This window comes from Anopheles stephensi, chromosome 3, assembly GCF_013141755.1.
Source record: "Anopheles stephensi strain Indian chromosome 3, UCI_ANSTEP_V1.0, whole genome shotgun sequence".
Taxonomy (NCBI): Eukaryota; Metazoa; Arthropoda; class Insecta; order Diptera; family Culicidae; genus Anopheles; species Anopheles stephensi.
This window is the reverse complement of record NC_050203.1, coordinates 6933068-6960942: the sequence shown is the minus strand read 5'-3', so window position 1 is coordinate 6960942 and position 27875 is coordinate 6933068. Positions and strand designations below refer to the sequence as shown.

At 49.3% G+C, this 27875-nt stretch overlaps 4 protein-coding genes across 12 annotated transcripts; 2 read left to right on the top strand and 2 right to left on the bottom strand.

Annotated features, from left to right (window-relative positions):
• Positions 1-3411, top strand: LOC118510414 (leucine-rich repeat-containing protein 40). 4 transcript variants are annotated; one of them, XM_036052179.1, is made up of 7 exons: positions 1-343; positions 1129-1319; positions 1397-1600; positions 1684-1807; positions 1892-2579; positions 2652-3032; positions 3098-3411. In XM_036052179.1, exons 1-7 carry the CDS (start codon positions 175-177, stop codon positions 3201-3203), a joined length of 1863 nt encoding a protein of 620 aa, XP_035908072.1. In that variant the 5' UTR covers positions 1-174; the 3' UTR covers positions 3204-3411. The 4 variants fall into 4 exon arrangements, with proteins under 4 accessions (XP_035908072.1, XP_035908071.1, XP_035908073.1 ...); XM_036052180.1 differs by lacking the exon at positions 1-343 and adding an exon at positions 362-991; XM_036052181.1 differs by lacking the exon at positions 1-343 and adding an exon at positions 363-904.
• A 3-nt stretch (positions 3412-3414) lies between these two features.
• On the bottom strand, positions 3415-22128 carry LOC118510408 (probable E3 ubiquitin-protein ligase HERC4). 6 transcript variants are annotated; one of them, XM_036052166.1, is made up of 13 exons: positions 21944-22128; positions 17678-19001; positions 11944-12043; positions 10943-11864; positions 7521-7597; positions 7251-7437; positions 6652-7045; positions 6171-6585; positions 5963-6096; positions 4410-5885; positions 4093-4318; positions 3886-3999; positions 3415-3814 (listed from the first exon to the last, which is right to left on the bottom strand). In XM_036052166.1, exons 2-13 carry the CDS (start codon positions 18667-18669, stop codon positions 3662-3664), a joined length of 5190 nt encoding a protein of 1729 aa, XP_035908059.1. In that variant the 5' UTR covers positions 18670-19001; positions 21944-22128; the 3' UTR covers positions 3415-3661. The 6 variants fall into 6 exon arrangements, with proteins under 6 accessions (XP_035908059.1, XP_035908054.1, XP_035908056.1 ...); XM_036052161.1 differs by lacking the exons at positions 10943-11864; positions 11944-12043; positions 17678-19001; positions 21944-22128 and adding an exon at positions 8058-8367 and having other exon boundaries at positions 7521-7609; XM_036052163.1 differs by lacking the exons at positions 10943-11864; positions 11944-12043; positions 17678-19001; positions 21944-22128 and adding an exon at positions 8058-8313 and having other exon boundaries at positions 7266-7437; positions 7521-7609.
• Positions 22129-22400: 272 nt separating this feature from the next.
• LOC118510416 (elongation factor Tu, mitochondrial) lies at positions 22401-24315 on the top strand. The gene is made up of 3 exons (XM_036052185.1): positions 22401-22574; positions 22715-23568; positions 23640-24315. Exons 1-3 carry the CDS (start codon positions 22535-22537, stop codon positions 24144-24146), a joined length of 1401 nt encoding a protein of 466 aa, XP_035908078.1. The 5' UTR covers positions 22401-22534; the 3' UTR covers positions 24147-24315.
• LOC118510409 (alanine--tRNA ligase, mitochondrial) lies at positions 24299-27686 on the bottom strand. The gene is made up of 4 exons (XM_036052167.1): positions 27038-27686; positions 26619-26970; positions 26417-26556; positions 24299-26350 (listed from the first exon to the last, which is right to left on the bottom strand). Exons 1-4 carry the CDS (start codon positions 27595-27597, stop codon positions 24373-24375), a joined length of 3030 nt encoding a protein of 1009 aa, XP_035908060.1. The 5' UTR covers positions 27598-27686; the 3' UTR covers positions 24299-24372.
• Between the last annotated feature and the right edge of the window lie 189 nt (positions 27687-27875).

The window sequence follows — 27875 nt, the reverse complement described above, 5'->3', positions numbered from 1 at the left end:
CGCGCCACAGCTGAGCTAGTATGCGTGTTCGGGATTTGTGTTGTTGGTGTTTTGTTGTGGTTCGCAATTCTCGTTGCAGGGGGGGGGAGACGTTCAGCACAGTTGCGTACAGAGTGGTCAGTGAGTGAAAACAACGAATAGGCTAACACCATTTTTGGAGCAAAATCATCAGTCATGAAGGCACACAGCCGGATTCCTCGCAGCAGAATCCGGGAGCAGGAGCTGAATCCAGTGTTTCACTTCCAAGACAAGAAGGAGGACAGCCAGCTACTCACACGGGCCCGGATCAAGCAAGCGCTCAAGAGTGGAGTTTTGAATCTATCGGGCAAAGGATTGGCGACAGGTACGATGGTGTGTGGTGCACAGCGCCAAGGATAAATAATCCGGCAGACAATGCAATAACCATTTCATGGCTCGTCGAAGCACGGGCAGTTGCATCATCGCGCGCGGCGCTAAAGATCGATGACAAAACACATGGCGAGGCGGCGCACTCACCGAAACCGCGCTTACGTTCCGGATGATGGATTATGGGGGTGATTTACATTGCGCGCCATTCCGGGGATGAAAATTATACTCGCCGAGCTTCAGCTACAGTTTCCCCAGCCTCCTTGGATGTGACCTTCCAGAGCAATGCGGGCGGCCCGAACGGGATTGTGATTTCACGGTTCATTGCTACCCCGGGACACACATTCGATCCGGTATCGTACGGCGTACACTCGCGAACATCCACCAGTCCACTGGCGCCCTTGGAACGGCAACCAGGCCCGTTTTAATCGCGAAAACCGACGCCGCCGAAGGGAATCATTTTTGATTGACGACATTTAATTCATTTGTTCCGATCGAAGGAACTGGCCATCCGGTACTCCGGGTTGTACCTGTGCTGCAGCACATCATCAGCAAACAAGTTAGTACAGTACAGTGCTCGGTGGCGCCATGAGACGAACGAGAACTCACATTCCCTATCCTAAGCGCCGCTATCGGAAAATTCGTGGTAACAGCAAAAGCACAAACCCCTTTCTTCGTCGAGTGTTGTGGGAAACATGATTGCACTTTCGATTGGATGGAACTCGATTTTTTTTATTAAGTTTGTGAATTAAACGCTTCTTTCTTCCTCTTTCTCTAAAACAGTGCCCGAAAAGGTGTGGAATTTAAGCGATTCGGAAGAAAATGAGAAGGAAGTGCGGTACGATCTGGATCGGTCGAACGAGGAGGACAGCTGGTGGAACCAGAAATCGCTTACCACGCTCGATCTAAGCTCCAACACACTCACAACGATCAGCGAAAACATACAGAATTTGGCCGATCTTACCGTGCTGAATGTGAGTCCGTCAGTCACGCTTCTAAACCCTTCTTATCAATTAATCAACAACACACACACACACTCTAATTGCTACAGCTGCAAGACAATGCATTAACAAGCCTGCCGAGCGGGATCGGGGCGCTAACCAAGCTAACGAAGCTGACCGTCAGCCGCAACAAGCTGACCGAGCTGCCGGACAGCTTCTTTCAGCTGAAGGAGCTGAAGCATCTCAACCTTTCGCACAATGAGTTTCCCGAGCTGAATCCGAACATAAGCGATCTAATTATGCTTGAAGTATTGGTAAGCTTCGCAAGGGAGAATCTTGCAGCAAAGCAAGTTGCTTTCTAACCGCCCTAAACAATCGCTTTTTTTTTTTTGTGTAGGACGTTTCGTTCAACAGCATTAACGCTTTACCCGGTGGCGTTGGATTTTTGGTAAGATTGCAGCAATTAACGCTGAACAATAACCACCTAACGGAACTGCCGAACGATATCGTTAATTTGCGCAGTAAGTACCCGCCCTGGGGGTGGGGTTGGAAAAACAAAATCAGGCGCAAACTAATCCATTGCCTTCCCTTCGACGCTGCTCCAGAACTCCAGAAGCTCGATCTTGCCAAGAACGACCTGAAGAAGTTGCCGCCCGTGATGGGTGAACTGCGCCGGCTCGAGTGCCTGTACGTGCAGCACAACGACATCGACGAACTGCCCGACTTTACCGGTTGCGAAGCACTGAAAGAGTTGCACATTTCGAACAATTTCATCAAAACGCTGCCGGGCGACTTTTGCGAGAATCTGCCCCAGCTGAAAGTGCTCGATCTGCGCGACAACAAGATCGAACGCTTGCCGGACGAAATCGCGCTGCTGGCCAGCTTGACCAGGCTAGATCTGTCGAACAATACGATCAGCAGTTTGCCCTCGTGTCTGTCCACGCTGGCCCATCTCGTTAGCCTGCAGGTGGAGGGCAACCCGATCCGGTCGATCCGGCGCGATATTATTCAGTGCGGTACGCAGCGTATACTGAAAACGCTGCGAGAGCGGGACGGAAGCAAGGGGAAGCTTGAGGCACAAAGCAAAACGGGCTCGTCGTCGGTGGTGAAGAGTTCCATCTTCGCCGCCGAGAGCACCTTTCCGGACGTGTATCAGATGCGCAAGGGCCGTGCGCTGATCGTGTGCTCCAAGGGATTGGTCGACATACCGGAGGCGGTGTTTCTGGATGCGCTCGAGGCGTGCGTTTACAATGTGGATATAAGCAAGAACAAGCTAACCGCTGTACCGGCAGGGTAAGGTTTACCCTTTGATGGAAACCGGATCTTTAGTAAAGCGCGACTGAATTCCTTCTTTTTTTTCCGCAGACTAACCAATCTATCCTCCCTGCTGACGGAGTTGAACGTGAGCTTCAACCTGCTCCAAACCGTGCCGGCCTTTTTCTCACAGTTCGAAAAGATCAGCTACCTTAACCTATCGAACAACCAGCTGGCCGATCTGCCGGAGGTGGTCGGGCTGCTAGTCACGCTGCGCGAGCTGAACGTCGTCAGCAATCAGCTCAAGCGCATACCGGACTGTGTGTACGAGCTGCGCGGTTTGGAAATTTTGCTTGCCAGCGGGAATCAAATCGAGGAAATAGACGCCACGGAGCATGGGCTCGGCGCGCTGAAGCGGCTTGCCACGCTGGATTTGGCCAACAATAACATCAAGCACGTACCGCCGATGCTGGGAACGCTGAAGAACATCACGTGAGTAGATGATGATTGCTCACAGCGGTGGGTCGCTTGTCTTAAACTGCAATCGTTCCTTTCAGCACGCTGGAACTGATCGGCAACAGTTTCCGTCAACCGCGGCATCAAATATTGGAAAAAGGAACCGAATCGATCATGTCCTACCTGAGGGATCGTATCCCCCAGTAGCGTGTTCCGGCTACGTTTTGTGCACCAAATTGTTGAACTTGTTTGTCTGCCTGCCTTGCTTGCTTGCTTGCCGCTTGTTTTCGCATTCCTTGCACGCATTTAGATGGCCATATTTCAGGGAGATATTATGTAACGAATGAAATACCAAAAAAAGAGAGAACGAAGAGCTAATAATAAAATCAAATACCTGTTTTTATCACTACACCAATCATCCAGCAGTTGGGCGTTATTGCTTCACGAATTTATTGCCATGGTTCTGATCGTACACTCATCGTCCATCATCGGCACACGCCACTGCTTCGGGGATAAAAACCAACATGGGACCAACGCGCCCTTACAGATTAACGTGAAATGAAGCAGCATTCACGGGTGGGCTACCGAAACAAATAAAGGGGGAAAACCAACCCGACAGTGTGTGTGTGTGTGTGTGTATTAAAACCAGCTCTCCTGGTTCTCGCTCACACCAAGCTAAAGCCTTGCGTTTGTTGGATTGCCTGGAGCAGTTTGTACTTGAGCTTCTCCTTCGTCTGGTACTGAGGTAGATCGAGCAGATTAAAGCAGGTGTGCGCGACCGGTAGGAATTTGTCGTCCGGCGTCGGTTGAATGTATATCTGTACGTGTAAATGCATTATCAAAAGACACAGGGTTCAGAACATACACGGCTGCTCTTACGCTCGCTTACCTTAATCGCCTTCATGCCCATGATCGGGATGCGATCACAGCCGGTGAGAAAGAGAAGGAACTTTTTCTTCTCCTCCAATGGTAACTCGTGAAACACCTCCCAGAACCACCGTATCTGGAAAAAAAGGGCAAGGTAAAGCGCGATTTTTAGCGGCAGCTGCACGCAAACACTATTCCTAGCCACAGGATCGAAGCAATGGTCCGTTACCGTTTGATCGCTGCACTTGTAGCCGTTCTTGTACTCGGCGTTCTCCTCCAGCTCCAGCCAATCGTACTCCTCGTTCCCGACCACCACCGACATCAGTTCGTGCGCCTTGAACAGCTTCAGCACGCGACCACCGCACACGCGCATAAAGCCGGCGTGAAACTGTCGGAACGACTTCTCAACCGCTTTGTTGAACACGTAGTCAATGTACAGCTGAACAAACTCTTGCCTACGAGAGAGAGAGAGAGAGAGAGAGAGAGATGAAAGCGTTAATAAGCGCGAGTGCCATCCAATCCTTCTCCTGCTCCTCCGATGCCTACTTGTTCGATTGCGTCAGTCGAACGTTTTCCCCGTCCGGTTTGAGCGGAATGGTCTGCACCTCGCCGAAATAGTCCCGCGTAGTGGTGAAGCACAGATCGAACACCTCCTCCAGATCCGGCTCGCCGTAGTCCAGTATGCTCTGCATCGAGTTCGCCACGCTCGGCGCCAAATCCCTCAGATCCTGCATATCGACCTCCTCGCCCAGCAGCTTCTTGTACAGTGCCAGCGGGAACGGTAGCGCGATGATCGTAAAGTTGTAGATCGCCAACCCGCACAGTATGCCGATCAGCGCGAACATGCTATCGTCGTTGTCGAAGTAGTCCTCCGTAAACCACATGGCGCGCGAATCCTCGAACGATTTGAACATGCCGTACTTCGGATCGAGTATGTCCCGCAGCAGCAGCATGAAGAACTCCTTCCGCACGCCGCCCGCATCTTCCGCCTCCTCCCCGCAGAACTTGATCTTGATCGGTTTCTTCAGATCGCTGGCGGCGTAGTGCGACAGCTCGCGGATCGTGTCCTGCACAATGTTTTCCCGCGTCACGTTCAGCACGATGTACTGCGAGGCGGCACTCGGCATCGGGGAGCATAGCATCGACAGCAGGTTGACGGTCGCGGCACTCTGCATCGCCTGGTACATCTGCATCATCTGGTCAGTCTGTAGCAGCAGCATCTTGGCAGCGGCATTAAAGATGAACGGATAGTTGCAGAGCGAAAACGTGACACCCTTCGTGTCCGTCGTCCAGCGCATGTAATCCTGCCGGATGTCGACCAGATCATCGATCTCGTTGATGTGGAACTGTTCGTACGGCAGCTTCTGCGTGCGCTTCTGGTGGTTGATCCAGTACAGGACCGCGACAATGTCCAGCATGGTGGCAAGATGGGCATCGTATCGTACCTCCTGCTTGGCCGGTGGCTCGACCACCCGGCAAAGCTTGAAGCTGATGATGTACAGGATGGCGCTTTTGAAGTTTTCCACCATCCGTTCGAAGTACTCCTTCGACTGGTTGGCCCACCAGTTGACCACGATTTCGTACGCGTTTTTGGCCAGCTTGAGCACCGACTGTCCGAACGGAGTGTGCAGCTTTTGGTAGTGTTTGGGGTTAATAAATTCGTGGTACAGCGGCAGCAGCAGATAGATCCGCAGCGTCTCTACGTCCGCCGGCGAAGGCGTTAAGGCACCGAGCAGCTCCGATTCGATGGATTCGCGAATCAGCGTGCGAATCGTTTCACGCTCCACTTTGCGTATCTGGTCGAACGTTTCCTCGGCCACGGCCATGTCCACGCCCGGGTGTTTGGAGGTGCAGCAAAAATGTTCGTCATTCGGCAGCAGCAGCGACCCGTTCAGACAGGCCAACGATTTGAAGATCGTTTCCACCGAGGACATCAGATCTTGCTCGACCGTTTGTTCGGGTTCGATTTTCGCTAGTTCCTTTCCCATTTCGAGGGAGAGTGAAAGAATCTGTGTAGTATTGCTGTCGGAGGAAAACGGGAGAAAAAACAGATTGGATTAATATAGAATAGCTTCGACCTCTCTTCAACCACCACTCACTCGTAGACGCGGAAATCGGCAGAACCGTCACTTCCCAGCACGGACACAAAGCACTGATCGCCGCCGGAAAAGATGCGATTCACAGTGATTTGCGTTTCCTCATCACAGCCTGACGCTTCGAATTCGGTTTTGAACTGTAACAAAAAAATGCGATCCCCCCGGTATCAGTTTAAACATCCTGCGACGGAAAAGGAACGGCCACTCTTACCCACGGTCCACGCACAATCTGCGGTGTACTGTAATTGCCAAGCATTCCGATCCCCAGCTGACCGACACCGCTCAGTCCGAACCCATATATCTTGCCACGGGAAGGCACAAACGCGAGAGTATGTCGCCGGCCGCACGCAATCTGCGTAATTTTGCTTCCCATCAGCTCGAACACCTTGCGGGGCAGTATCTCGTTGCCGCAGCTACCGTGCCCGAGCTGCCCGAACGTACCCGCCCCACACGTAAACACGCCGCCCTCGTTGGTGAGAAAGACGGAAAAGTCATCGCCGCAGCTAATGTACCGTACGCCTAGACTGCGCAGCGTGCGCAACTGGGTCGGATAGCAGCGCGAGTTCAGATCGTTCAGCCCCAGCTGGCCAAAGGTGTTTTTGCCCCAGCCAAATATTGCGCCAGATCTGCAACGAAAAACATCCATCCAATACAGTGTGTTGCTTTGATGTGAAAGAAAAGGCTCCGCTTACTTGGATACAGCAAAGCTATGATTTCCACCACAGGCGATAAATGCTATCGGCACGCCGGCCAACGATTGTACCAGCGTCGGTAACGGCACCTTCTCATTCGTCGTACCGATTCCGAGCTGACCGTACGAGTTCGATCCCCAAGCGTACAGTTCTCCATTGTTGGTAAGCGCCAGACAGTGGTACTGGCCGGAAGCAATCTGTACCACATGCTTTGCGCCGATCGCTTTTATCGTGCGTGGTGTCGGCTGTCGCCCATTTTCCGTATCGTGCCCAAGCTGACCGACCGCGTTCGAGCCCCAGCTAAACACCTGGCCCCAGTTCGTTAGCGCTAGCGAGTGTGCCGTGCCACAGCTGATCTGTGTGATGATGTAGTTTTCCAGCGATGCCAAAAGCTCTGAAACGGATCACAAACATAGTGAGCGTGTTTTCTTTTGCAGCCGGCGACGTTTTGGAGCGGATGAGTTTTTGCAAAAAAAAAAAAGGTTGTGTCAAAAACGAACGAAAAAGCTTGTCCCGACGGCGGATTAGAACACACAAAACAGAACATGTTGGAACGGAAAATCGAGATTGATGAAACGGTGGTAGAATAGTTCACATACTAAATCTGGACATACGTGGCCTTTTGTTTGGTAGCGTGTCGGTATCGTGGCCCAGCTGACCATGATCGTTGTTGCCGCAGGCGTACATTTTGCCCTCCTTCGTGAGGAACAGTGTGTGTGTGGTTCCGCAGGCCGCCTGTGCCACATCTCCCGCGTGTGACCATTCCATCCGCCGTGGAACCATCACCTACAACAAGGAAGAAAACAATCGATTGAAGCGCGATACCCTAGCGAGGATGTTGGGTCTAGTAGGCATTTCCTATCACTCACCTGTTCCTCCTCGATCCCGCCGAGACCGAGCTCACCGTGCGCTGTGTTACCCCAGCAATAGACAGCCATGTTGCGGTGGTACGGCCAACCTGCCACGGTAAAGGAAGAAAGCATAATTAGCATTTACCGCACCGCTACACGAATACCCCACATAATTTACATACTGCAATTTAACGCACTCTCACTTAGAAGAAATCAATAATATCGAACTAATTGGAAGCGAACCCGCTAATCGGCTAATTTGCATGCATCGAAATGCCACACGCAATCATTTAATTGTATTGCATTTGCGTATCAGTCTGGGTTCCCTCTCCCTTTTGCGACTAATTTCGTACAGAACCGCAAGGAACCGTCTAGAATAATCACGGCGGTCGAAAGATAAACACAAGCCACGATGACTTTACGCCAATTGGCTCTACACGGGATAGGTGCACCGTCGTCGTCGTCGTCGTCGTGCACCGTGAAGAACACACCGAGCGACGTATGCACTGCACAGGGCGAACGAAAAAAGCGAAATTCGACCCAATTTCTACTTACCTTACGTACTCCAGCAGGCAGCAAGGGTTGCTCTCTCCAAGCGCACTGCCGTTTTCACATGTAATTTGTACACCGACCGATACTGGAGCATCTGCTTACATGGGGTTATAGCGGCTAATCTGGGCGATTTCAAGCGGCGATTCAAGGGCAGTCTCGCTTTTCCACAAGAAACAAAACATTTACAGCTGATTTGGAAAGCGATTTCGGGCCGTGGTTGTTTCGGACAGTCAACAATAACGCACTTTTTCCTCTAATGGTGTTGTGGATTTCGTTGCGTGTGTGCCGTTGAGCTGCGGTGTGTGCGTGAAGCAGGCGGTGGTCTAGAAACGACCTGAACCAACTGTCAAAACGGTTGTCAAACAATTGTTGCACTCTACAGCAGGCAAACTGTTTTGTTTTTCCTTCCATTTTGCCATTCGATCGGTTTGTGGTTTATTGTTTCATGTAAATTTAATATTTTTCTTCGATTATTATACGATTTCGTGTTGTATTTCTATCGCCTTTCGTTCAAATAAATGAACACGAGGTTATAAACAAAGCGCGCGCGCGCTTTCCATCGGTTCGTCGACTGTTGCCCGGTCGCGTTTCATCGATTGTTGTGGTGCCTGCGTTGTTTACATTTCGCACACCTCGAAAAACCGCCAAAACGTGCCAATCGATCAACAGCAGCAGCACCACACGTGCTCATGCATTTTCTTTCTCGCGTTGCAACGGGTTACCAATAAAAAGCACGCTCAATCACGTTGTGTTAATTTTTCTTATCAATTTATAGTACAAATTGATTAACTATTCACTAATGGTAATGGTAATAATAAATCGCCTTGTTTCCCCACGATGATAATCAATAATTAATAACGAATTAGCAAGCAACAAAACTCAACATGATGCGCATTCAAACTGGAATATATTGTTTCGCTTTTTTCCTCTCTCTTTGCTTTGTTAAACCTCCTTACAAACAACGAAAAACAAAACATATACCGTAAAGAAAACAATCAATCTTGCACCGCACAACGCAAACGCCTTGTTTTTGAATCGTAACGAATCACAGTCATATACATGCCCTCTTCACTTTCTTATTAATTTTTTTGCTTGGTTTAACTCATCTGTTTCTATTTCATGGACGGCTGGCTGTGTATATGTGTATATTTATTTGTGGATGTGTGGGTGTTTTTGTATGCCACATGGAATAAGAAGTACATAAACGAGATGTAACAATACTTGCGCTCCAAAAAGGGATTCGCGCGAGCTAGTTCTCTGTGCGTGGTTCTGTACGAAATCTCTACGTCTTTCACACACCAGCAAAAGGTGCACCTGACTAAACTAGGCAATGTAAATGTGGGTTAGGGGGGGGCGTTGATGGGAGTGAAAACGGAATAGTATAGAAAAGGAATTACAAACAATCATCTAACCTACACTGACTGTTGTGTCGCGCCGCATATGATATTATCTTAGAGGAGGTATGTGTATTGAAGGACTTGACTACAGGTATCAAACTATCGCATTGAAAATGGGTATATTAGCAAGTTGGAACGTTGGAAATATTTACACACACCCGCACGGATTCGGATCCGACACAACCATTTTTGTTAGTCCGATTACTTGCTCTGCCGATTCACACAGCAGTTCATCCCGCCCGAACAGCCTCTGACTGACGCACACCTTAACTCTCTCTCTCTCTCTCTCTCTCTCTCTCTCTCTCTCTTTAAGGGTAATTTGTTTCACATTTTACTACGCTATGCTTAATCTGCTAAAGGATGCTGGAGGATTTTCCTGTGTGATTCCTACTAGAAACGTGTGTAAATCATTATCGCTTACCGTATTCCCAACCCAACACTGCCGATGATCTATTATTAAATTGCTTAGTTTTGTCTGTCTGTCTGTACGCTACACGGAGGCGTATCATTACGGCCGTACGCGTGAGGAATTATACTGCGCGTATATATATAATATATGGAGCCTTACGTTGTACGTTTTAAAATGGTCTACTATCATTTCAAGTTTCAGTTTCACTCTACATTTGGTTTACTTTGGGTCCCCACTACTTCTCTCTCTCGCGCTCTTTCTATCGGCCTGATGGCAATGTATTGCTAGTGGTGGGTGCAGTAATCCTTACCCAAGCTACCCACTGTGCCAACGTCCTTTTTACGATTATTTTCCCTAAATACGCAGTAGCATCTAAGAATTGGTTCATTGCTTATCGTTCCATAATCGGCGTCCGCTCGCGCGTGGTTGATGCTGATATGAGTTTGTTCGCATTTCTAATTGATCGTGCACAACTACCGCGGTACATAAGTAGGTTAGGCCAACCTGCACAGGGTTTCTCCCAAAAAAAAAAAGCAAACAAAATTACCGGAACGTAGTTTGCAAACAAGATTTCGATCTCTCTCTCTCTCTCTCTCTCTCTCTCTCTCTCTCTCTCTCTGGAGGAGATGGTTTTTTTTCTCTCCTCTGGATACCAATTCAAGGTGTGGCAAACGGAATAAAGTTTTGGCACGAATGTGTTTTCCTTATCTTTTCCCCTGTTCCGGCTGTACACAGCTAAGCATGGAATGCAATGTTTACAACTGTTCAGTAAGATGCGTGAATACATAAATACAACGTACTCATCTGCACACCTGCTCTTAACAAGCCCAACAATTCAACGGTATACACACACACACAGCTAACAAAAATAATACGACAATTTTTTTTCCTTTCCTCGCCACACAACGGAACAGAGTCGTGAGAGTACCGGCGCTCACAAACACTTACACATATGGTAACATAAACAGAGCAACACACCCAAAGTGGAATGCTGCAACACAATGCAACTGTGCACAATATTGCACGCGCCCCACCACAACTACCGCCGTTCCTCTACTTCGGTACCATCACTTTCGCGAGGCTCGGGAAAATTTCACCTTGAATCGGGCCACACTCGACCTTCTCGCCGTCGACCGTCATGTGTCCGGCGGTACCGGCCGGTTCGATCCGGAACGCCGAAACCGGTACCATCTGGATGTGTTCGTTCGCCTGCATCGGAATGTGCGTGCCACTGCTTAGCCCGAGCAGGAAGGAGAGCAGCTGCGATCGCGAAACACCCGCCCGGATGATTAGCAGCCAGATGATGCCATCGTTTAGCCGCGACTGGGGCGCAAAGTAACACTCCGTGCTGAGGTGCGACTGGTAGGCGGCGTGCACCATCACAAAATCGCCGGCAATCGACTGCCAGGTGTCCGGAAGCGTGGCAGTTAGTGCGGGAAGCCTTGACGGTGGCCCATACATTACACCCCCGTTCGGGCCACCACCGTTCTGCGTCGGATCGTCGTTGGAAGCTTTGTCACTCTCGTATATGCTGTCCACGGTCGAGAAGTAGGTGCTTTTGCGCGAGGTGGCCGAATACCAGCTGTCGATGCGCGGCCGGAACGAGTCCAAATTGGTGCCCGTTTCCAGCGACAGCACGTCACTAAAGTTAGTATCACAGGCATCGCAGCTACCGCCGATCGTACCACCACCACCACCACCACCGTCCTGTCCCGTCAGCCCCCGGCAATCGCGACAGTTCAGCGTGGTGTTGTAGCTGACACTGTGCTTGAGCGTGCCGATTCCGCCACCGTTCGGGTGGTTGCCACCCACGCCATCCCCACCATTCGTTTGACTAACTAAGGCCGGAAGATAGTACACCTTGCCCTGGTAGGTGCGCAAGCTGATGAGCCGGTGAACGGACCACACGGTAAATCGTTGCCCGCCGATGGCACGCAGCCGTTCGCTCTCGATATCGATGTCCGAGATGAGACCCCATCCGACGGACAGAAACGAGAACATAATCTGAAAGGGAAGAAAAAAAAGAAACACAGTTCGTTAGGAACATATCTGTAGGCCTTCCCAATCGCTTCCTAACACTTACATTGGAACGTGTTTCGACTCTAACTACGTCTAACATGGAATGTTTTCCCTTAACTACCATTAAAGCTGACGCCAGTACGGGTTTGGTGTCGAACGGCTCTCTGGAACAAAAAGGGAGAAGAAAACGGGAAGTTTCAGTATATTGATACATATATCGGTACATATGTTCGATATCGATCTACACAACAGAATCACACCACACCACACACCCACACAGCCTGATGCTGATTTCTATGTTTTGATAGCGAACCATTCAATTTGTCGATTACGCACAAACCAGTAATTTCGTAATGCCACCGATTAGTTTATGTAATGTTATTGTACATCTTTCTCGCCATAAGGTCATAGCGTCGATCCATTATTAGCCGTATCGGTACACACGTTTATGTTACAGTGAGTCTTATCGAAACAGGGACATCTCCGATTTCGGCCATTTAACGGAAAAGTTACGGCTTAAACATTCGGGGAACACCAGTTGAAGATTTGCTCTTTCTTGTGTGAGAAGTAAGCAATTAGTGAGGGATATCTTGACCTGGTAGAACATCTGGGCGGCCCATCTCCCATCCCATCCAGACCGCCTCCCCGTACGTAAGGCTGACTACTTTTCTACGGGTAAAATTAAGTCACAGAAAGCCAGAAATGGCAGGCCGAGACCTCTCGAGGTTGTAGTGCCAAAGAAGAAGAAGAGAAGAAGAAGAATATCTGGAGAATGACAAAGTCATTGTGGTGTGGATTCTGGCCACCAGACAGTGTTCTTGCTCGTCGCATTGACTTTGAAACTTTGTCCAACTGGAAAATAATATCCTGGGCCAAACATGATCTGAGGAGCGGTTCGGTGGCCGAGGACTTGACTATCTTGAAAGCTAGAAATGGCTGCCCGAGACCGCTCGAGATTGCCAAGGAAAATAAATTTTTTATCTAAACTTTACTACCTCATCCCGAAAACCTAGTAAATCGATGAAGATTGCCAAGCAATGGTAATGGTAATTTTCAGTTGTCCCATTTTCATCATAATCACCATCAACTGTGTATCTTATGTGACCCATTTCAAGCGATCAAATACACTACTAAATCTTTCCCTCCCTGAAACGAAGGCAACATTGCCCAATGCTCGTGAAAGATATGCCGTGCCGGTAAGTTACCGATTCATCGTTAAATCGGATTACCCCTAACGACGTGATTACGGTTGGCCTGTGGGTTGTAGTGATCTAAGAAAAAAAAACTACCGCCCATCGATAAAGACGCCGAACGTTGAAGATAGCATGATTTAACGGAAATTCGATAGTAAATTAAATCTGTTCTATAACGATTTAATGTGGGCAACATGTACACACCACCGCGTCATTCGTCTCACATGATTCCTGTTCTTCGTCGGGTAGGAAGGTTGGAGCCGTCCTACTTCCCCTTTTCAAAGCACAGTATGACAGGTGGGGCTTTACGAACCATTGGCGAGAAGCAACAGCTGCCTCAGCTGGCTCTCTAGAGCACTCGAGGACAGCAACGGCAACAACCAGTGCGACACCTGTCTGTCCTCATTGATTAGGGCTGTATCTTATCAACGCGAGCAAATCGACCACGGGCTTTCGAATAGCGCGATGGTGACGATTGTGGGATATGTCACGGCACTGCCAGGGAGCACGCAAACCCACAGAAACACTGTTGCATCTCCAGCCAAAACCTTGGCGCGGTAGTGCCTCTACCTCCCGGGGTCCCGGGAAATCCCACGCTCACCGTAGGCTTCCAAAACGCCCTGGAGTGCAAAATGATGTTTGAAAGCAAAAGTTTGCCATTGCCGTTATTACGCGCGGACTAGCAAAACTAGCGTCCGACACAAAATGCCGGTTTGTCAAGTGTGTCAATGGGCGCGCGCCCGTTCCCTCTCTCTCTCTCTCCCTAATGCCTTCAGTGGTACAAATTTTCTTGAAGTGATAAAAGCACCGGAGCCGGAGGACAGGACAGCCTCTACACTATCTCGTCGACCCATCGTCGGTGGCGCCACTTCATCGGTTTGCTGGCTCGGTGCCAGGCCACTCGGCGCTGGTAAGGCATTATGTAATCCGCTCCGAACCAAATCGATCAAACACACCACCATGGCCCACCCTTTCGGTAGGCCGGCCGGGTGGAGTGTTTTACTGCTTTCGCTTCTTTCGTTCTGCTTTGCTGCTGCTGCTGCTGCTAAATTCTTCCAAGGGTGTCTACCCCCTCAGTCGGACCACCTCTGAGTGGGGTAGTTGTGGCCGAGTGGGTTACCTCTTGAAATCGAAAATGGCCAATCACCGGCATTTGCAAACAGAGTGTGCCTTTTATTGCTCACCCTCTCTGCGTGCACACCCAGAGCGATCGTGTCAGTAAATGGTTCTTATGGTCGGAGCAAGAAGCAACCCAGCATTTTTGCGGTCAAATTTACTCCGGTTGATGATTCTGGGCAAAATCGATAGGAGGCCGCAACCTACTCAACACACCCAAACCCAAAGTGGTTCATCCATTCTTCATCGACCTCAACGTTCTGGTGCGTCCCTCTGCTTTAAGCGCCGATAGTAGCAAATCTAGGCCACACAAGCACCTTGGGGAAGGCCTGCCGACACCTACCAAAAGCCCATTAGCATCCCAACGAGCGTAATGAATCCAAATGGTCGAAACGAGAATTAGGTTCATTTTTCGACACCCGGATCCGATTCTGCTTCTGATTCGGTCGGGAGCGTGCTGGGGTTCACGTCAACATTATCTCATCGACACGAACCCGGGGAATCATATCTCGCCGGCCGACTGTGTCTTTTTCCCCCTGCAGCTTTGACGCCAGCGGGAGCGGGAAACAATTGGCAAGTGAAAAAAAAAAAGGGATGAGTTCCGGATAGTCCGGGGCTGGCGAACAGATTGTGGTGCTTGTTGTGACGAAATGCTTGATCATCGCTTTACGCGTGGATTCTGCTCCCCCGGGCAGAAAGCAGGCAAAAAGGGGGGCAAATGCTTGACGTCAAATGACGTGAGTGGTGTTTGCCAATTCGGATCAACGAGGGATTTATTTACCGACGCGAGCAAAAAAAAAGCTTTATTTTGCTGATTGTATTGTCCTTTCGTGTCCGGTAGGGTAGTAGTTCGTGGGGTTTTTTGTTTTTCTACCAACCCCTCGAGGGATGATCGTTGATAACTGTTTTGCTAAAACAGGAGAACATTATTATCAATAATATACGAACAAAAAGGCATCAGAGGAGAGGTAACTGGTAGTATTTACCACTGCGTAAAGCAGGGAAGCCTATTCCGTCGTAGCACGGCCCTATTTATAGTAATCATTACGTGGCCATTGCATGTAAACAAAATCTTAAATATTAAACAACAAAGGCGAACGAAGATTACGATCATCCTTGAACGTGACTGCTCGCGTGGTTGGTACGGCGAGCGATCTGATTGGTATTTACGCCGTTCCACCTTGTTCTACCACTGGACCAGAGGACCAGAGCACCAGAGTTCTCCCATCATCTCGCGGTTCGTTTATTGGCAAATCACAAGGTGAAGTTCAGAGCACACAGAGATGGGGAGATCTGGTTGCACAAAGAAGCGCATCAACGAGAGCAGGATTGAGTGAAAGGACGCAAAAAAAAGCATCATCCCTGAAGTAACGACGATAATACCGGGCGATACACGGCGCTTTTGGCTGTGTAATCGTTTCAAGGTTACCAACGGCGGCGGCCGCAGGCAATCCTCCCCTGGGACGGGTGGGTGAGTTTATCGCTTCAGAACCGTGTCGTTAAAACGCAATAATTCCACTCCACACAACACAACCAGACATAAACCTGGTACTCTCCGCCGCGCCCTTCGTCAACAGGAAAATATCTGGATCCTTCGTAGGGGTACAACATACAAGTGGGTACATGAGCCTTATCTCAGCGACAGCGAAGTGACATTGCAATATAACAGAAATCGTACCCGATAGCCGTGTACCGACGACGAGTATCGGAAGCGTATAGTTGTTTAGTTTAGCAAACCATTCTCTTCCCAAAGGTCCCCGACTCTGTCCAGCATACTGATAGATCGATGATAAACCCTTCGTTCCCTTTTACACGCCCCGGAAGCAGTGTACTGACGGTAATAATAATAATGCAAACCCGATTTCGCATCCAGCCGTTTGGATTACGGGTGGACTGTCGTGGAGAACGATTCTTTAGCGTGGCAGCGGATGCGGATAACGAGATTTTGATCAAGACACATGAATAATGCACACGGGACACGTGCACACGCGTTGGAGAATTATTCAAATTCACTTTGAAGATTCAAATTGGTAACAAACGTTTACATTCCGGTTTTATAAGGACGAGTTTCTTCAGTCAAAAAAACACATTTTAAGGTGTGGAGTGTCGATCGCGTTCTAGCGTGCTATTAGGGCGGGTGCTACTTCCGGTCACCGGTGATGCTAAACCCCGCAATCCTCCTCATCCAAGGGTGGATCCAACCGCCAAACCAACCACGTGGGCTGACATTTCGGTTCCTGGAGGTGCAATTACTTAGTCGAATAATTATCTTCCTTCGAGCTCTTGCCAGGGGTTGGAACACCCATGTGAGTGTGTTGTGCAGGGTGTAAATTAAGTGGGGGGGAGAATCATGTGTTCATAAATCAATTCGTTTGCGTGATAGTAATGCACCTGCAGTGGCAGTGGCGGTGGTGAGATATTATTGCATTGCATGCACACCAGGCTAAAACAAATGGCGGTTGTAACTTCACATCAAACACCCCGGATGTAGGTTGCATGCTTGAAATTCATTTTTGGTACCAACAAGAGTTAGTATGACCGTTCTTAGCAATGTACAATTTCATGCATGCCTAATGCCCTTCATGTTATCTTCAATCGGTCCTAAAGTATGCATTTAAAAAAAACGGCTGATTCATGCGATGAGTCTCCACCGATCAATCGTCGACTGTCGATCAACCCCGTTCTGTGCAGATGTTATTTGAACACGTCATCAGTGGTTATTCGTAACCGCTAGGGTCACAAAAGTCGAGTTGGTTTGCACTAAAGACTTCTTTCTTGACTGAGAAAGTTGAAAGTTTTGAAGAACTCGAATGTCTTTACAACATTCTCTCTCTATCTCTTTGAGTAATCCCTGCACCCTGTAGTGTCCTGTACCGCTTTTTCCTCATATGATCTCTCGGCCCCCAAAAGGGCGCGACCGGATTTTGCCAATAGACCCCTACATCAGACAGATTGGCAGAAGGTAATTGGACATAGAAATCTACAATAAACCTCAATTGGAGGACCAACTCCATTCATACTGTGCTCAAAGCGATGGAGCAGCTGATCGTCACGGTCAGGTCGTAAGCAGAAAAAAAAACATTCAAACACCCATGTTTACATCAGTCATGGCTATGATTCCTACAAACTGTTTTCCTGTCCGGCCTCTTTGTCCCAAGCACAGTCGAAGCGCTTTTGTACAAAGCTCAATAAAAGGAGGTAGCTTCATGAATAAATAGTTGTTTTAAATGGAAACGATATCAGCGAATATATCTATAATAAACGCAGCGATATACACCTTCCACGCGTTGTAATTATAATTCTTCAGCGTTTTGTATTAGTGTACAATGTCGAAGGCGATTTCATAAGAGGACGACCATGAAATCGGCTCTCCGCACAAAGGTGTGAAAAGATCAACTCTCGCTGTCGTGGCATTCATTAATTGACAACTTCAACGCCAACTAGATCGAATACGAGTCGAGTGGGAGCCATCATGCATCGTATACTTACTCATAAAGGAAGGACACCGTTTTCGCCAGCCCGTTGCCCGATCCGCACGGGATGATTCCCATCGGCAGCTCGTCGATCGCCGTCTGCCAATCTTCCCGCTCGAACAGTCCGTTCAGCACCTCGAAGAAGATACCGTCGCCCCCGACCAGCACAATACCGCGCCACAGATACACGTCCCGCAGCCGCACAAACTCCCGCGCCCAGTTGCTTTTCTTCGTGATGTGCAGATCGTACGGGATCTCGGCCTCGGCAAAGATCGGTGCCACCCGCTGCTGGAACATTTCGCGCGCCTTTCCCGAGCCGGACTTGGGATTCAGTATGATCAACATTTTGCGCGTATCCCGTGGTTGGTAGGTGAACTTTTGCACCGGCTCACCCGCCACCAGGTGCTTGATCGAGGCGCGCCATTTCTGTGCCTCACGGTTATTATCCTCGTAGCGATCGAAGGACCGGAAGCGAAGGGTAATGGTGGTTCGTTCGCGAAAGCCACCGCGACGGTTGCGCTTGAGGATGTAGGCGTAGATGTACAGATAGGCGCTAACGTCCGTTTCGTCCTGCTCGCCCGAATTCTCTTCGACCACCTTCAGCTGGTGGGAGCTCGAGATGGAAGCACACGTGCACGAGGAACTTCCGCGCGATCTTCTTTTGCTGCGAAGACACCGGCATCCGATGATGTCCTTTAGCGGGATGGTTTGCTCCTTGGTCGAACCGTTCGATTGCTTCTTCAGACAGAGACCCTTATCGGTGAGCCGCACCTCGAACACGGTGTTCTTCTTCGAGCTGATGTAGAACGTTTCCGTCAGGTAGACGGCGGCACCGCCAACCATGGTCTGCTGGAGCTGTCCTTCCTGCTGATCGGTGGCACTACGATCGGGCACAACGACCGCAATACCCTTGCCGCCGAAATCATCTTCGATTTCGCGACCGTGTCGTTCGCCCAGCGTATCGCTCAGGTCCACCTTCGGTTTGAAAGCGGCCCCATCCATCATCATTGGAAGGGAAGAGAATGCACTGGGACGGTGCGTTTTCAATTTGAATCTTACTGAGACACTGTAAGCAAACGAGATGCGCAGGGCAGTTTGGCAGTGGCGCGATCTCGCGAGATCTCTGGCCACCAGTTGCGCATCAGATCAGTTCCATTTGTCGGTCCACTGGAGCATGGTGATACTGGTGGCCGTGTGTATGGGTTGCCGGTGTGCTTCACCCGTTTATCTTTTGTAATGCACCGCAGGAGCTCACTTCCTATCACTCGCGTTTTGCTCGCTTCCTTTATCTTAACACATTCGGGTGTGTATGAGCTTCAATGTGTGTAAACTTTCTATTGCTACGAAATTGAATTAATAAAAAGTTTTTAATTATATAAGACGATGTGAAGAGTAAAACAACGTTTCGAACCGGGCTAGGCACAAAACACAACCATAAACCCCTCGTTTTATCCGGATCCAAGTACGCTTTGGAAAGCATGCACTTCACGACTGGAAAACAGTTTTTCACGCCGGACTGGGCAACATAAATCGAAGCAAACCGACAAAACAAAAAAACAAATTTTGGGCCTCCAATACCGTATTTGGCCACGGAGTGGCCTTGAAACGACACACACAATTCGGACACGCTTTGGACTACTATACTTTGTCGTCACACACGAACCTTTTCCCTCAAGGGCTTTGGAAGGCGGAGTCATTGGTATTGAGGGGCTGGTATCCATCGGCTACTGCCAAAAAAAAGGTTACACGATGGCAACAAATCAGCGCCGTACCGTGACTACTTATGAACAATGACGTCTTTTAAGGGCCTCCTCGCCGACGACGGCAAGCGAAATCAATCTCAAATGTGGAAATGTACAGCAACAATGCAACGTGACTTCGTCCCCTGTGGGAGATTGTCCTGGAATTCCCGCGAGCGATGATGTTCGACCGCTTCGGAGCTTAACAGTGGGAATTGGTTCTGGTGATTTTAGGGAAACGTCCCACATACTGGACACATGGGATCTATGTACACAATTTTATTTTACTTCACTCTTAGCTAAATGTATTTAAATCCTGTTCGTCCGATAACTCTTCTTGGAGTTTTCGGGTGCTTGTTTACCCAAAATCAATGTCCACCATCAAACCCATAGTGAGGTGGTAGGCGGCGTTTAGCGGCAAATAGCGTGACCCAACGCCATCAATGTTGGCACTGGAAGCAAGATTGCAGCTTGTAGTAGTCGTAGTAGGTGATATTTAGGTGAAAATTCTTGTGCGCTGTGGAAGCACCAAAACGCTCGCTAAAAACGGCAGGTACCTCGTAAGTTCCGGTTGGGTAAGTAACGCTCGCTAAAGGTCTCTGGAGCAGGTGGTCCTTACTTGGGAAACGAGGTCCTTGGTAAGGAGGATTTATTTTTGATTTGTTCGACCGCCACGAGTAAGAGTCGTAGTAGTAGATCGTGGTGCAACGATAACGAGTCTTTGCTGTTGTTTCTTTTTAGACACACTTTTAACTTCGATAATGGTTGGCCACCTTCGCCAACCCGAAATGAAAGGCCATGCGAGGAAAATGTTTTGGCCGTTTCTGCCGTGCCACAGGTATCTAATGGAAAGTGTAGGAAATATGAGGCACATAAAACGGTGTTCGGTGTTGAACAAACAATTTAAAAGTTGTCCTTAGGTATGCCGGCTAGTGGCAACCCGACTATAGCAGTAGTATCGCCGGTAGGTCGCTTCACCCCCGACCAACGATGGGAAGCTAGAAAACGGTGTCATTTCCTTTCGCACCATCCGGCCCTCCAAACACCACCAGCGCTAGTGTTATCCTTGTGTCTTCATTTTCGTAAATGGAAATTAACACATGATGAGGTGTTTGAGTAGTGTAAACGGGTCACCTCGGTGATAGTGGTAGAGAATTATTGCGGAAGCTACTAATTCATCGTTAATGATAATCAGTTACAGGCAACCTTAGTGTACCAGACTAGCTGCTCTATCTAGTATGCAAATTCATTACCTAAGAACTGGGGGGCGTTCTAATTAGAAAATGGCTCAATACTGTTAGACGTTTAGCTTTTTCCGATTAGACGAGGGGTTCTTAAAGTTTTGGGATTGCTCTACAATATCATACTTGCGGTTGAAGCATCTAAAGAAGTCTGAAGACAAACAATTTAAATCGCGCCGGAGCATTTACATGACAATTTTAGAATTGTTAAAAATTTTAAAATTTAATTAGCTGTTCAGCAAACTGACAATTCTTCAATAACTTTATGCCAAATTGGTTCTGCGGTCTCTGGGGATTTATAATCGGAATCCTCTCGCCTGGAACGGACGGATTCCGGATCTACCTAGAATTCCTCTGTCTGCCATATCTTGCTTCCTTGACTTGGAAATTTAGTCCTACATGATGGGGTCCAAAAAGGGTTCGATACCGGTTCTTTCACGTTGTTCACGTTGAAAGTCTTTCGATAGGCCACAGTTGTTGTTGTTGTTACATGGTTCTCTTTGGCCGTGCAATCGCGCGTTCGTTCCTCAATAAATCTCATCGTAGTAGGCAAACCGCACTGTTGTTACATGCAGCAGCATGGAGATTACGTAAAAAGTTTTTGTTGAGCCGCTGACCGTCGACGACGACGAGATGATCAAACGGCAATACACGGAAGTCAGCAAACAAAGCAGGCAACGTCATACTTGCTTTTTTCTCGCTTCGTGCCGTCGATGCCTATTGACCATTGTCCCATTTTGCAAAATCACTTTTTCATTACACCGTAGGGTGTTTGATGTGCCTGCGGGGCGGGTATGCACACTGCCGCATGTCCGCAAACCCTTCGCAAGAACGCGCATTAGTGGACAAGTAGAAGGGAATGCCCGTCGAGAGAGAGATCCACTTCACTGCCAGGTACTGCTGCAACCAATTCATGCACCACAATCATCTCCCATTATCGGATAAGACGCTGCGGCCGAGATAGATAACACCTTTTCACCCCTAAAGCTTATCATGCATGAAGACGGTTTTCTATTAAACCACACAAAATCCACCTCATTTCACACGCAGCACACCATCACCGTTGCCCTTTTTATGCTATTATGTTTCGCTAAACATTGCCACAAAAACACTATTTCACTGGTATTCCATCATTTTGGCAGCCACCTCTCGCCACGATATCGCACGCTAATTTGGTTGTTTGCGATTGGAAGTTTTGCAAACTGCGACGACGACGACGATGATGAGAGCAAGGCAAACAACACGGTGGTAGGGAGGATACTGGCACGGGGACAGCGACACAATAGAAAAAGCAGAACCCACCGAGAAAGGAGGTACCGACCCGGATCGACGACCGAAAGTATCGCGCAACCACACACCACACAGCACTACGCACGCAACCGCGAGACCGTCTTCTTTTCGGAGTTTGAATGAAATCGCGAACCGCGATTCTGCCCCCGAAGACCTGCCGATTTTGCGTGTGCACAGCCACGCACCGTGGGACGTCAAAAGGACGGCTCGGTTGATCCGTGATGTAGCGACATTTCTATTCAACGCAAAACAATGCGGCAAAAGGGGCTGTTTTTGTGAAGGGGTTTCGCTTATTTCTAGATAAATGAAAGGATTGAGAGTATTCCTTTATTGCTTGTTATTTTCTTAAAATTTAGTTTGTGTTTCATGGTTTTTCAATTAATTTATGCTTGAAAAATAATTTAAAGAAGAATAAATGTAATTACGCTTGATGAAAGTGACCCACTGTTCCGTGGTTGTGACAGCTACCGTCAAGGAGAAACGTCAAACCGAGGTGTTGTTCTTGCGCAAGAAAGTGAAAAATTTTCCGTGCTGCTGCTCCGGGTTTGTCCGGTTCGTTCTGCATTTAACAAAAGTCCGAAAAATACGTGACTGGTAGACAAAATGTCGACGTACCTTGCTCTACGAGCACTGCTCAGCCCGGGTGAGTGTTTGTGGCGCTATAAACTACTGCCAGCTAATGTTTTCTGTCGGCAAACATCTCCACTGTTTGCCATCGCGTAAAGTGAGGTTAATTTTGTAATCAATTTGTTTTCTTCTCCTTTCTGTTGGTTGCTTTTGCAGTTGCCCGCAAGACGGTCGCCCAGATTCTCTGCGCCGGCAATGGGCTGAATGTGGTGCGAAAGTCGTCTCCGGCTATTCGTGCCGTGCCGGTCAGATTTTACGCCGAGAAGGAAGTGTTCAAGCGTGACAAACCTCACTGTAATGTGGGCACCATCGGGCACGTCGATCACGGCAAGACAACGCTCACCGCAGCCATCACCAAGGTGCTGGCAGATAAGGATCTGGCCGAGAGCAAAAAGTACACCGACATCGACAATGCGCCGGAGGAGAAGGCGCGCGGTATTACGATCAACGTGGCTCACATCGAGTATCAGACGGAAAACCGGCACTACGGCCATACCGACTGTCCCGGGCACGCGGATTACATTAAGAACATGATTACCGGTACGGCACAGATGGATGGTGCGATACTGGTGGTGGCCGCCACGGACGGTGCTATGCCGCAGACGCGGGAACATTTGCTGCTGGCGAAACAGATTGGCGTGAACCACATAGTGGTGTTTATCAACAAGGTTGATGCGGCCGATCAGGAAATGGTCGATCTGGTGGAGATGGAAATCCGTGAGCTGATGTCGGAGATGGGCTTCGATGGTGATAATGTGCCGGTTATCAAGGGATCGGCACTGTGTGCGCTGGAGGGTAAGGATCCGGAAATTGGTGCTAATGCCGTGATGAAGCTGCTGGAGGAGGTGGACAAGTATGTGCCGACACCGGTCCGTGAGCTGGACAAACCATTCCTGCTGCCGGTCGAATCGGTGCACAGCATTCCCGGACGTGGTACGGTCGTGACGGGCCGACTGGAGCGTGGCATGCTCAAGAAGGGTCAGGAGTGTGAATTTGTCGGTTACAATAAGGTAGGCGTTAAAGACTCTCGCGCGTGTTCTCATTTGTTCTAACATGATCGTTCCGTTTTTTTTTTCTACAGGTTATTAAGTCAACCATCACCGGTATTGAGATGTTCCACAAAATTCTCGAGGAAGCGCACGCCGGCGACCAGCTCGGCGCACTGGTGCGTGGCATTAAGCGTGACGATATCAAGCGCGGCATGGTGATGTGCAAACCGGGCACGATGAAGGCGAACGATAACTTCGAGGCGCAGGTGTACATTCTGAGCAAGGACGAGGGCGGTCGGCACAAGCCGTTCACCAGCTTCATCCAGCTGCAGATGTTCTCGCGCACGTGGGACTGTGCGACGCAGGTACAGATTCCTGGCAAGGACATGATTATGCCGGGCGAGGATGCCAAGCTGCAGCTCCGGCTGATGCGACCGATGGTGCTGGAACAGGGTCAACGGTTTACGTTGCGCGACGGACACATTACGCTCGGTACGGGTGTGGTGACGAAGCTGCTCGCTCCGCTCACGGAGAAGGAACGACTGGCCCTGACGGAGGGTAAGAAGGCTCGCGAAAAGGCTGCCAGTGGCAAGGCGTAAAGGGGCGTGGCCGGTTTGGAGGAAGCGTACGTTACGTGTGTTAAGCTAAGGATCAAACAAGAAATGTAAGCTAGTTGTCTAGACGCAAAATACAGCTGGGAAAGCCGGAAAATCTAAAAGCTATCTTTGCCCCAGGTAGAAAACAATTGACATTTTAAACAAAACAAAAGCATTTCGATCAACTTTATTCCTGCCCTTTTGTGCCCTTTGCTTCCCAATCGGACCACTAACGGAAGTGGTCCTCCGCGTAAGTCTTGGCCGCCCGCAACGCATTCTCCAGCGTTGCCTCAAAATGCATCATCTTTATCTTGCGCGCCTTCATGTTGCACACCTCGGCCGCATTCTGTCCCTTCGGTGCGGCCGTCTGTGCCTTAAACATTTGAGCAACCACCGCCAACCATCGTTCCGCATTGAATCGATCGGTTACCATCGCCGGTGGGACCGTTGCACGTGCCTTCACCTGATTGTCCGTAATGCTAACAACCAGAATCGGACGATCGGTACAGTGACGGGTCGCTTTGCTCAGCTGCACCTCCTCCAGGATGATGGAACACTCAAGAAAGTGAACAATAAACCGATCGCTCGCCGGCGGCCTTTGCTCCATCAGATTGCGCATCTCAATGTCGATCAACTCGCGAAGCGATTCTCTCGAACGATCTTTCAACTTCTGATAAAGCGCATTGATCACGTTCAAGCACCGCTGTCTCACGCAGTACGGCAGGTGGATGTTATTGTCCGTTCCGGTGAGCAGCACATTCTTCAACCGCTGCATCCGCGTCTCGATGATCGTAATGTCCTCCGGTCGGGTTTCATTCTGATCCGCGTCTTGCTGCAGCTGGCTGACATCGTTCTGGATCTGTGCGCCCTGGAAATGAACCTTCCCGGCAGCCGGTCCAGCGATGGCGTGAAACGTAAAGCATCCATTCTTCGATTGCGTTACATTCGTGATGGCAAAATCGTGCAGCTCTCCCGTGCTGGTAGCGTGTGTTCCGCAGCATAGTTCCCGCGAGATGCCTTCGCCGATCGAAACAACTCGCAGCCCCCGATCGGGATACGTTTCTCCCGGGACCGTTGTAATGGTGGCGAAATCGAGCTCGCTGGCATTGCGCACCGCCACACGGATTGGTTCGTTTCGCTTGATTAGCGACCGTATTTCACTCTCGATCGCAGCTATTTGGTCTAGCGTAATCTTTTCCCCACTGATGGCAAGCTCCAACCGAAAGCCTCGTTCGGAAACGGCACTCGATCGTTGGCACATCGGAAGTGGGATCATTTTGCGTACGACTGCGTTCAGCAGATGAGTTGCCGTGTGGTGAAGGGTTAGCTGTGTCCGTCGGACGGCGTCAACTTGCAGCTCAACCTGCTCACCAACGGACAGTGTGACATCCGGTTGCTTTGCGATGGAATGCATCACAAACCCATTGTGATCGGTAACGGCGATCACGTCCACGCTTTTTCCACCTCCCATCGTTAACCGTCCCGTGTCGCTCTGTTGCCCTCCAGCTTCACAGTAGAAATTGCTTTGATCCGTTACTATGTGTAGCTGACCGCGGGATTCATCGTCCAGCAGGAGACGCACGTTCGCTTTACACGGTGCCACCTCGTAAATGCCTTTCTCTTGATTGAACGCATAGTTATACCTACGCTCGGTACGTGTTGGCTTTAGGGTAGTGTTATCGATCGATTCCTTCAGGTTCTGATAGGCGGAAAGACGCGTCTGAAGCTTCGTGGCCAGCTCGTGCTTGTAGCCATCCTTCAGCGCACCAACGTACTGCTCGTAGTCCCGAAAATCGAGTGAAAAATGCATAATTTCACCCAGCTTCACCAGCAGCTCCTCGTCCAGCCCGTACGTGTCGTACATTTTGTGTATGCCGGCTCCCTTTAGATGGGTGGGTTTAGTTTGCGCTAGCTCTTTCATTGCACCCGGAAGACCCGGATGTTCTAGCACTTCCGATTCCTCTAGCTGAGGAAACTGTTTCAGCAGCGCATTCGTTTCGGCCGATCTTTTAGAGCTGAGCGCACTGTACGAGTGTTGTTCGTGTTCGATGATTTGTAACACAGTGGGCAGATTCCGGCCCATCTCGGGATACACATCGCCCAGAACGTCCACCACGCTGGGGATGGTTTCGCACAACAGTTCCGGCTGGCGGAAGGTACGATTTGCTAGGGCAAGCGATTTACGAATGATGCGACGTAGTTTGTGGCTGCAATAAGAGAAGTATTCTATAAATCATTCTCGAACGGCTTTTGAAGTCCCGACGGGTGCCTACTTCTGGGAGGGAAACATTCCATCAGCCAAACAAGCCGTGATCATTCTACTGTGGTCAGCCATAATTCGATAACCAGTGTCTAGTTCGTAGTGGCTATCGGTGAACCGAAAGCTTCCTCGGTATGGTTCCACTTTCGTCACCTGAAGATACAATTAGCTGTTCATTAGGTTTGTCCAGCCTCCGAATAGAAATTGTGCACTACCTTCTGAATACGCCTGAAGATCGGTTCGAATAGATCCGTGTCGTAATTGCTTAGCTTACCCTGCAAATGGGCAACCACTCTTTCCAACCCCATTCCCGTATCCACGTGCCGTTGAGGTAGATTGCTGATCGTGCCATCCTCCAGCGCACGATTGTACTGTATAAAAACAATGTTCCAAATCTCGGTCAGATCTGGCACACCGGCATTCACCAGGTGTTGTCGCGCGTTCGTATTCTTGTACTCGTTTGAAAGGTCCAGATGTATCTCGGTGCATGGACCGCAGGGACCAGAGTTTCCCATCTCCCAGAAATTGTCACGTGCACCGAACGGAAGAACACGGTCCGCAGGAACCCTAGTTCATTAAGACAAGAATCGATGCTATTAAACGGTCTTAGCTCAATGGCGCCCATGAAGCTTACCCCAAACTGAGCCAAATCTCGCGACACTCTTCATCCGCCTGCAGGTTCAACCTGCTGTCTCCCCCGAAATACGTAACGTACACACGATCCATATCAATCCAATACACATTCTTGAGCAAATCCCAGGCCATTGCACAAGCATCCCGCTTAAAATAATCCCCAAACGACCAGTTGCCGAGCATCTCGAAAAACGTGTGATGATAGCTATCCGTACCGACGACAGACAGATCGTTATGTTTGCCACCTACACGCACACATTTCTGCGAGTTGACCGCCCGCTGGCAGGGCCGATCGGCCGTCCCAAGGAAGACATTTTTAAACTGGTTCATGCCGGCATTCACAAACGCGATCGTACTATCGTTGAACGGAATCAACGAGCTCGATCGTATCAATCGATGGTTGTGTTTGACGGTAAAGTAGTCTATGAACTGACGCCGGATTTCTTTCGAACTCGGCCCCGTACTGTTTACCGATACGTTGCGCACCTGACCGACGGTGGGACGCCGGATAAAATGGTCCCGGGGCAACACTTTGGAGCGAAAACACATCCGGAAGGCCATTGTTTTGAATGGTTCCGCTGGCGGGATATTATACAACACCGGCTGATGGGAAGACCGAGGCACCGAACCGATTGGTGACACATTTGCAGGTTAGGGTTGTTTGTTTACAAATCTGTCAGGGCAGCACAGTGGGAGTGAATGGAATTGTTTTTATATATTTTTGTAACTAAAATGTTTCTAAAAATTTTACAATCCTTTATCCTTCATGTCAAAGTATGATAATGTTCATTTATGAATGTCTTTTTTAAATAAAATCTTATTTTTTAATTTATTGATAT

Excerpts from the sequence above, each read along its gene's own strand:
- LOC118510414 (XM_036052178.1), top strand. The coding sequence starts at position 175 with ATGAAGGCACACAGCCGGATTCCTCGCAGCAGAATCCGGGAGCAGGAG. Across the intron at positions 344-1,128 it reads GGGCAAAGGATTGGCGACAG|TGCCCGAAAAGGTGTGGAAT; the intron begins GTACGATGGTGT and ends TCTCTAAAACAG. Across the intron at positions 3,033-3,097 it reads GGAACGCTGAAGAACATCAC|CACGCTGGAACTGATCGGCA; the intron begins GTGAGTAGATGA and ends CGTTCCTTTCAG.
- LOC118510408 (XM_036052166.1), bottom strand. The coding sequence starts at position 18,669 with ATGATGATGGATGGGGCCGCTTTCAAACCGAAGGTGGACCTGAGCGAT. Across the intron at positions 12,044-17,677 it reads ACGGTGTCCTTCCTTTATGA|AGAGCCGTTCGACACCAAAC; the intron begins GTAAGTATACGA and ends TTTTTGTTCCAG. Across the intron at positions 11,865-11,943 it reads GAGTCGAAACACGTTCCAAT|ATTATGTTCTCGTTTCTGTC; the intron begins GTAAGTGTTAGG and ends CTTCCCTTTCAG.
- LOC118510416 (XM_036052185.1), top strand. The coding sequence starts at position 22,535 with ATGTCGACGTACCTTGCTCTACGAGCACTGCTCAGCCCGG. Across the intron at positions 22,575-22,714 it reads ACGAGCACTGCTCAGCCCGG|TTGCCCGCAAGACGGTCGCC; the intron begins GTGAGTGTTTGT and ends TTGCTTTTGCAG. Across the intron at positions 23,569-23,639 it reads AATTTGTCGGTTACAATAAG|GTTATTAAGTCAACCATCAC; the intron begins GTAGGCGTTAAA and ends TTTTTTCTACAG.
- LOC118510409 (XM_036052167.1), bottom strand. The coding sequence starts at position 27,597 with ATGGCCTTCCGGATGTGTTTTCGCTCCAAAGTGTTGCCCCGGGACCAT. Across the intron at positions 26,971-27,037 it reads GAGATTTGGCTCAGTTTGGG|GGTTCCTGCGGACCGTGTTC; the intron begins GTAAGCTTCATG and ends TTAATGAACTAG. Across the intron at positions 26,351-26,416 it reads GGAATGTTTCCCTCCCAGAA|CCACAAACTACGTCGCATCA; the intron begins GTAGGCACCCGT and ends CTCTTATTGCAG.